The 9,191-nt window shown below is 36.6% G+C and overlaps 1 protein-coding gene across 3 annotated transcripts in view; it reads right to left on the reverse strand.

The window, feature by feature from the left end:
- Positions 1-9,191, reverse strand: part of supt3h (SPT3 homolog, SAGA and STAGA complex component) — a 109,578-nt gene that overhangs the window by 47,992 nt on the left and 52,395 nt on the right. For all 3 annotated transcript variants that reach the window (XM_026230031.1, XM_026230033.1, XM_026230032.1), the window contains exon 3: positions 7,282-7,366. In XM_026230031.1, coding sequence (XP_026085816.1) covers positions 7,282-7,366 — 85 coding nt within the window. The remainder of the gene's footprint in view (positions 1-7,281; positions 7,367-9,191) is intronic.

Genomic DNA, 9,191 nt, shown 5'->3' on the forward strand with positions numbered 1-9,191 from the left:
TGAAATTAATAGTTGGATGTGCCAGAACTTTCTTCAGTTAAACAAGGAAAAAACTGAAGTCATTGCATTTGGAAACAAAGATGAAGTGTTCAAGGTGAACGCATACCTTGACTCTTGGGGTCTCACAACTAAAAATCAAGTCAGGAATCTTGGTGTGATTCTGGAGACAGACCTTAGTTTCAGTAGTCATGTCAAAGCAGTAACTAAATCAGCATACTATCATCTAAAAAACATTGCAAGAATTAGATGTTTTGTTTCCATACAAGACTTGGAGAAACTAGTACATGCCTTTATCACCAGCAGGGTGGACTATTGTAATGGGCTCCTCACTCATCCAGAACGCTGCTGCCAGGATTCTGACCAGAACCAGAAAATCTGAGCATATCACACAAGTCCTCAGGTCCTTACACTGGTTTCCAGTTACATTTAGGATTGATTTTAAAGTACTTTTACTCGTATATAAGTCACTACATGACCTAGAACCGAAATATTTTGCAGATATGTTCACTGAATATAAACCTAACAGACCACTCAGATCATTAGGATCGAGGGTTCTCACAAAACAAGGGGAGTCCGCCTTTAGTTACTATGCCGCCCGCAGTTGGAATCAGCTTCCAGAAGAGATCAGATGTGCTAAAACATTAGCCACTTTTAAATCTAGACTCAAAACTCATCTGTTTAGCTGTGCATTTATTGGATGAGCACTGTGCAATGTCCCAACTGATTGCACTGTATTTTACGTATTCACTGTATTTTATGTCAAATAATTTTACATATTTAAATAATTTTAAGTATTTTTTAAATCATTTTCAAAGTTTTTAAATTGCTTGTTTCACTTTTCTGATTATTTTACTTACTTTTATGTAAAGCACTTTGAATTACCATTGTTTATGAATTGTGCTATATAAATAAACTTGCCTAGCCTAAATGATGAACTCATTTTCATTTCTGGGGTGAACTATCCTTCTGAGTTGTTTTTATCCATAGCTATATGCGCGCATTCCAAGTATATATTATAGCCATCAGAACTGAACCGAAAACCGTGGTTAAAACCGAGGTATGTATTGAACCGTAAACTAACTGTATTGTTGCATCCCTAATATATATATATATATATATATACACACACACATAAACATAAACATATATATATACACCCACACACACACACACATGTATATTTATATGAAAATGCGTGCACAATCACCTCGAAACAATAGTTTCTAACTGTTTAGATGGCAAACTGAGTTTAGACACCATAAATCATGAGGCACTAAGTGACAGACACCCAAGAGAGTATGTGAGGTGTAAAAATGTAACTTCATCCATGTCTTCTGTCACACAACACACACACACTCACACACAGAAAGCGCAGTGTGAAATGTTTTGCAGGCCATCTGGGAAGGATTTATTGTGCAATTTGGTTTATTACCGCTGTGGTCTTCAGCTAAGTAGCTCGCTCACAATTACAGTCCGAGCAGTGCTACACCTGGCCTCTGGAACAATAACAAATCCACGAGGGAGGAAACCCAAAATTAATGAAAGGTTATCGCCATCATGCCCTGTTTAGTGCTCACTGCTGAGACGAGCATAAGAGTTATTTATAGCCCAGCGAAAATAAACACAAAAATATTGCCGTAATGCCAAACAGACGGTGTCATTCTGGAATCGCCAAATGAAGAAAAACACAAGGAGACCGGCCCCTTCGAGAAATTTATAAGGTGCTGAAAGACATGTATGCATGGAGACGTCCTTCAAAGCTTGACAGCTGGCCATCTGAAATCTCATTACACTGAAAATGTGCTGTATTTTACATGTTGTTATGGATCAGTTTATAGATCAGTGTCTATGAATCTGCCTGGAGCTGGTTTCAGAAAATAAAGACGTGCTTTGGAAATTAATATTTACCTTTTTTTTTCTGAAATTCTAGCGACATCAGTCTAACCCTCTCCTGTTATGAAAATATTTGGAGTGTCGTAATATGATTTTAGCTTAAATAGCAGTGCTTAAAAATGTTATAGCATTTTCCAGCCTTATAGCAAGCAAAAATGTACTAATAAAATAAAAATAAAAATAGTCTAAAATGCACCATATTTTTCTCCCTATTTTGCATTATTATTTTTGTATTGTTTATTCATGTATAACATAATAATTGTAAAATATTTATTATTTTATACATATATACATACAGACAAATAAAAATGATATATATACACATATATATATATATATATATAGCTGAGGGGGGTGAAAACTTTTGGAATTTGAAGATCAAGGTAAATTGTACTTCATTTGTGTTCCGGGAAACATACAAGTATCTTCTGTTGCTTACGAAGGGCAGAACTAAATGGAAAATAATTATATTTCAACAAAAGAAGAAAAATTTGGCCATCTTCATTGTGTTGAAAAGTTTTCACCCCCCAGCTCTTAATGCATCTTGTTTCCTTCTGGAGCATCAGTGAATGTTTTAATCTTTTTTATTAGTTGTGTTTGAGTCCCTCAATTGTCCTCAGTGCGAAAAATCATACAGTCCCTGCTGGAAAGGGTTCAAATATGCAAAGATGCTGGAAAACTGAAGAATCTGCAGGACATGGAGGATTTTTCTGAAGAACAGTTCTCAGTTTAACTGTTCAGAACAAACAAGGGACTCATGCACAACCATCACAAAACAAAAAGACAGTCGAGGATCATCAGGTAACAGAACACGGTATTAAGAACCAGGTTATTTTAATAATTTCAGCTTTTTTTTGTCTTGTAAACTAAATGTAAACATATTTTTTATGTACAATATCTTACTCAGGACAGTACTAAATAAAAAATAACATGCATTTAGTATGATCTCTCTTATTTTTTGAAAATTATTCACATTTTCACAGATTTTGGAAGGGGTGCCCAAACTTTCGAGCCCCACTGTGTGTATATATATCTCAAGCACTTTGTGATGCATTTTGGAAACGGGAGATGAGCTCCTGGTCTAATGCACCACCTGGCTTGAGAAACCCGTTCTCAAAGACTTACTTTTAGTCATTATTTTATTTGGGTAGCACACATATTATGAATGCCTTCGGCAGAATTCAAATGAGCCATTTTAATCTAGATTAATCTAGATTAATTCCAAGATTACAGTGAGATTAATCTAGATTAAAAAAATTAATCTATGCCCACTACTAGTTTATATGTATATATGAATACACACACATACATGTATATATTTAAGAAATACCATATATATATATATATATATATATATATATATATATATATATGAGTGGGACGTTTCCTCTGGGCGCAGCTGCTTTCTTCAGCGGGACGGGGAACAGATGAGGGGCGTCAGAACTTCTTTAAACAGACTCCATTGATCTTCTCAATAAAACGTGGCTCCGCAAACTGTAAGACCCCAGAGCCATGTCAAAGAGAAGCGAGGAGATTTTGACATCCTGGTAATAACAGGGTCTGAAATCTTTTGTTGCCAAGAGCGAGCCAGCGCTACACAAATATTTAGTTTGATTTGGCTTGTGTTCGCATGCATTTTCTGCTTCTATATGACAGATTCAGCCACCGTGAGGGTTTGGCTCGGAGAGGGGAAACAAAAAAAATACCAAACTGAATCAGAGTGTGTAAAATAAATGCAGACCGTTGGCTCGCTGATTTAAGAGCTCTCAGATTCGACAGGCTAAAGGTTAAAACAATGAATGTTAAGAGCTGCTTTACTCCTTTTTGTAGCTACAGGGTGAAAGGTTAAGTCCACCGCAACGTGTCAAAGTTTGCTATTTGACCTCTGAGAGATAATTCTCCCAGCCAGCTTCCAAACTCCAGGCGCCCTCTGAGCAAAACCAATTATATCTCAGTGTGCCAGTAAAGCGCAGGCCGCTTCCCGGTGATATTTGCTGGGCTCCGTTCAGGGGAATTCTGCTCCAGTACAGTCAGTGTTTTGCTTGTGGTAACAGCATGACAAGGTGTAAGCCGGGGAGGAACTCTGTTTATCCCACCAGTGAAAGCAACCGGCTTTGTAAGCACCGTTATTTGCTTAACTCGGCGCAATTCTCATATCACATTGCAGCGGTCATCCGTTTCAGAAGGCTGGAAAACCCGAGGAAGCATTTGAAGTAGGTGGTGTTCCCATTTGGGCCGCCTCTGATGATGCTATTTATACTTAATTACAGATTGCTGTAAAACCCTTTTCCAGATGCAAATATCTCGAGCTGAACATGTGCACCAGGGTGTCATGATAGATACCTTTAACTCTTATCAGCGCATACGCTTGAACCCAAATGAACCCAATCATCATTATTGGTATTAATACATGCAACCATAAGCTGTTATGATCAACTATACACTTAATATAGAAATTAAGAATGTGAAATTTAAATACATGCACTTTTTTTTAAATGTCACTTTATTGTGCACTTCTTTTCTCTTTAGAATAACATAAAAATGTTATACTAGAGAAAAAATGTTGTAAATTAATAAAAATAAAATAAAACTTTTAAAATAAACATTTAAAACTTTATTGCTACAAGTGTGACTGCATCATATAATAATTGCTGTTAATAATGTTCATCGTCTGGCTGACTACGTCTTGTATTAATTTTTCTGAAAATTCCTGTCATATGCGCACAAACTGACAGTCACCACTTATAAGCTACTACTAAATGAAACATAATTTTCTGTAAAGTTGCTTTGTGATGATTTATATTATAAAAAGCGCTATACAAATAAACTTGAATTGAATTCTATCTCTTAAACAACCTTTTTGCTGACATAAAGGCCATGCAGCAGAGAATATTAGTATTGACAGTAACATTAAAAGGTCGTTTTATGGTGCATATTTTTCCACTTTAAAATAACATGCATAAAATACTATTTATTTTCATACATTTTTTTTTTTTTAAAATCAACATTATGGGCCCTATCTTGCACCCAGCGCAATTGACTTTGTACACCGACGCATGTGTCATTCCTATTTTGCACCCGCGCAAAGCGCGCTTTTCCCTCCAAAGAAGCACGTCGCTAAACTAGTGAATGAACTTGCGCTCCCTGGGCGGTTCAGCGCAAAAAAGGAGGCGTGTTCCGGCGCAAACAATCCCTGCTGCTATTTTGCTGTTCCATTAAACAATTGCGCCACTGACCAGAAAAAACCTAGTCTAAAGTCAGTGGCGCGTTGCGCGTTGTTCATTATGCTATTTTAAGGGCGCATGCTTGACCATAATGTATAGCGTGCACAACGCGCATACACTTTGCTCATGTAATCTACACAGATGCAACAGTTATTTTTGCAAATCATAAATTGTTACACTAAAAAAATATTAACACATGAGATGACGGAAATCATTGTGGTGTGCCACGAAGATGTGAAAAAATAGGCATAAATCTAGCTTACAAATTATTCAGGCTAATTGTAGTAATTAAGGATCAGACCTGTTTGAGGTCATATATGTATATAAGGACATCTGACAAATTGGTTTGTCCGTCAAGAACCAGGAAAAAAAATCGATTTAACAATTGTGGCTATTTCCTCCCACGGCTGTTTAACCGACGCTATTTTGGGTGGGTTTCTCCCATCCCCATACAACACAACTTCTCTGTCTTTCACTGCTCTTACAAGAACATCAGTCTCCTCGGCTGTGAACCGCTCCTGGCGTGCACCTGGTAAATACGCCATAATAATAGCAATCCAATCCATAATGGAACTTGCGCACCTGCTCTTAAAGGGAATGTTGGATGACGCTCTGATTGGTTTATTTCACGTTACGCCCAAACCACACCTATGAATAATGAAGCTACTTCAGACCAACCCATTTTAGATTTGCGCCGGGCGCAAGAACCATTTATCCCGCCGGGAAAATAGCAACAGCGCCGAGACCCGCCCACAAACTTACTTGCGCTTCGCGCTTTGACACTTGCGTTTCAGATCGTTAAAATAGGGCCCAAAATGTTTCTGTCTCTTAAACAACTTTTTTGTAACTTTTTTTGCTGATTTAACCAAGGCCATGCATCAGGAAAAAGTAATATTAAACAGTAGGGCTGGGATAAACGATTATTTTTTAAACGATTAATCTAGCGATTATTTTTTCGATGCATCGATTAATCTAACGATTAATTTTTCGGACCGATTCGATTCCGATTATCTCCCCATTAATTGACTACTAACAATTTATAAATGTTGAGCTACATATCTGAATGAAAAAAAAAACATGAATTCCTTAACATTGCAATATATGTTTATTGCTCTTAAAATTACAAAATAAAAGACTGACTAAGAATGCATTACTTTGCACTTGTATAGAGATAGCATTCAATAAAACTTTGAAGCCTTGAAAACACATAGCTTACTGAAACAAGCTTACTGAACACATAGGGCCTAGCTTACTGAAAAAAAGTTCTTCTTACAGATGAAAATAACAACAACCTGATGTCTAGCATTCAATAAAAAAGGTCACCCAAAATACTTGTTTAGAGCAATTGAAAGAATACAGTATCCAATGTAAACTTGAGGGCTTTAAGCTAATACAGAGAGTGCTTTTCCACAAAAAAATAAATAAAAAATTGAACAGTGGGAGCCAGCAGCCTGTCATGTAGAAAAAAAAATCTCTGAATGCTCCACGTGAAACTTAGGTGTTCCGCCCTTTTTCTATCGTGTCTAATGATTTTGGTTAATATGCACGAGGGAGAGAGAGAGAGAGAGCAAGACAGCACTCGTGTAGTTTGAAGACTGTGAGTGCACGAGCTCGCATGAAACTTTGGTGTTTCGCCCTTTTTCTATCGTGTTTAATGATTTTGATTAATATGCACAAGAGAGAGAGAGAGAGCAAGAAGCGCTCGTGTTGTTTGAAGACTGTGAGTGCGCGCGTGCAGCCGGGGCTTTCTCTCGTACACGCCCTGTCAGGCACAGCGATCAAATAAGGCTTTGACAGCCGCCAAAAAAAAAGATCAATGCAGAAAAACCCCTGGATTGGTTATATAACATTGGACAGAATGTTGATCCAGCCATCGCGTATATTCAGCGCACATTAGGTAAACGTTTTGCAAACGTTTTTTAGATAAATAAAAACAGGTCGACGAATCGATGCGCATATTTTGCATTGTCCCAGTCCTATTAAACAGCAATGTTAAAGGTCACTTTAATGGTCTTTGCATACACTACATTACTCTAAAGAATTGTTTTTCATAAAATGAAATGAAATAATTCATATTAGTCTCCTATTCCTATTTTTGCTAGCTTTTTAATGCCAAAACCCCCTCTGACATATTGTATAAGTACAGGTATTTTCATTGACTCACGAGGTTGATGAGCTGGGTGTGCACTATATCCTCCACCAGGGCGGCGGTCTCGTGCAGCGGTCTGCGAGCATCACCAAGAGCAAACCTGCAAGACAAACACACAAGCTTTACAAAACGCTCTTAGTACGTTTAAGCTCCTGACCAACATGTTTCACAATCACCATGTTGAACCCACAACCTTTATTTCAGTTCAGATAAATAATTTAATATGAATTCTCTATTACTACCATAACTGTGAGCAAATGTTCATAAAATGGCAATTAACACACAGTTAAGCCCTCAGTTGGGTAATAAAAATGCATCAGCCATTCATAGCAATAGCTGCCATTCATTATAGATGGCTTGAGTATCCAAAGCTAGAGCTATTTACAAAATCTAAAGGCCTTTATTCACAGTTTTTCCCACACTGCAGCTGCCAAAGCTTCCCACATCGCAGTGTGCTTAATATCGACACAGTGGTTTCATCCAATAGTAGCACAAACCACCGGACGGCCACAGACTCTCGCCTTTAAAAGAGGAGAAGATGGGAACTTCCACGAGGAGCTCAACACTTCCGACGGAAGAGGCTCCATCAAGCTAGAAACTGCATTTCACAAAGAACCATGACAAATGATTTACACTTATTTCATTAGGGGGGAAAATAACTCATTTTCTTCATAAAGTGAAATAATTCTGGTTGAAAACCACACAAGTTATGTCTAACAGAGTTTTCATTTTTTATCACAGGCTTTTATATGTTTGGCTTATTGATTCCTTTTTTCAAACTACACAAAGTTACTTAATAACCATGAAGTATGAGTATATTTAACACCTCCCAAAAATACTAAAACTAGTGCCTAATTGCATTTTTTTACTTCATATGGTTCAAAGACACATTAAGGAATCACCTAGTGCTCAAACTCTGGCTCTGTGCATCTGGTTACTGGAAGTCTCAACTGTGACAGTCTTCAATTAACTTTTATTGTGCTCCTGTGTTTTTTTTCTACTTCTTTCACTTAAATCTATTTGAATCCAAACACCTCCCAGAGGAAAAACCATGATTTACTCCAGTGTTGTAACTTATTCCACTTGTTTAGTTACAAAGCATTTCAGCTCAAATAAAAAATCTAATAAAATTAAATAGTTTCATTTATTCCACTTGTTTGGCAGTGCAGCTCACACCCGGAGCAGCAAGATAGCACAGAGACAACACAGAGCAAATCAAATCAAATCAAATCAAATAAAATAAAATAAAATAAAATAAAATAAAATAAAATAAAATAAAATAAAATAAAATAAAATAAAATAAAATAAAATAAAATAAAATAAAATAAAATAAAAAATCTCTGCTCAGACCAGAAAAATAGTATGACAACACAGACCTTTAATAATAAAGTAATAATAATAAAAATAAAAAAAAACAGAATGCTTAGATGCTTCAGACTGTACTGAAGGACCATTTTTGTCATCCCAGTGTCTTCTTTTCAATATGGGTATTTTACGAGTACATTTGATACATTGATGCACATAATAAATTTCTATAAATGCCATTAGTGGACTTTAAAATGGATTTTGACATTGCATAATGTATATTTATCATGCCTCTCTCTGGAATATTCAGTTCTGATCATTATTTTTTTAAACAGTCCTGTTCAGATTGATACGAGACTCATGTTGGGGTTCTGAGCGTCCTGTCGGTTTACTTACCAATAATGAACCTGTGCAATACTTATTAGACAATCTGGCTCATTTTCTAGCTTTTACAGTTTGATATCTTTTATATGAATGCTAATATTACTCAAACTCCACAATCATGCTGCTGGATTTGAAAGAATCCTCCCTCTATGACTTTGACCAGCTAAAGTGAGTTTAGCGTCATGATTAGAATTGCATATTTTCTCTTTCTAGCATCTAAGCGGGCAGCGGGCAGA

This window comes from Carassius auratus, chromosome 42, assembly GCF_003368295.1.
Source record: "Carassius auratus strain Wakin chromosome 42, ASM336829v1, whole genome shotgun sequence".
NCBI classification, from domain to species: Eukaryota; Metazoa; Chordata; class Actinopteri; order Cypriniformes; family Cyprinidae; genus Carassius; species Carassius auratus.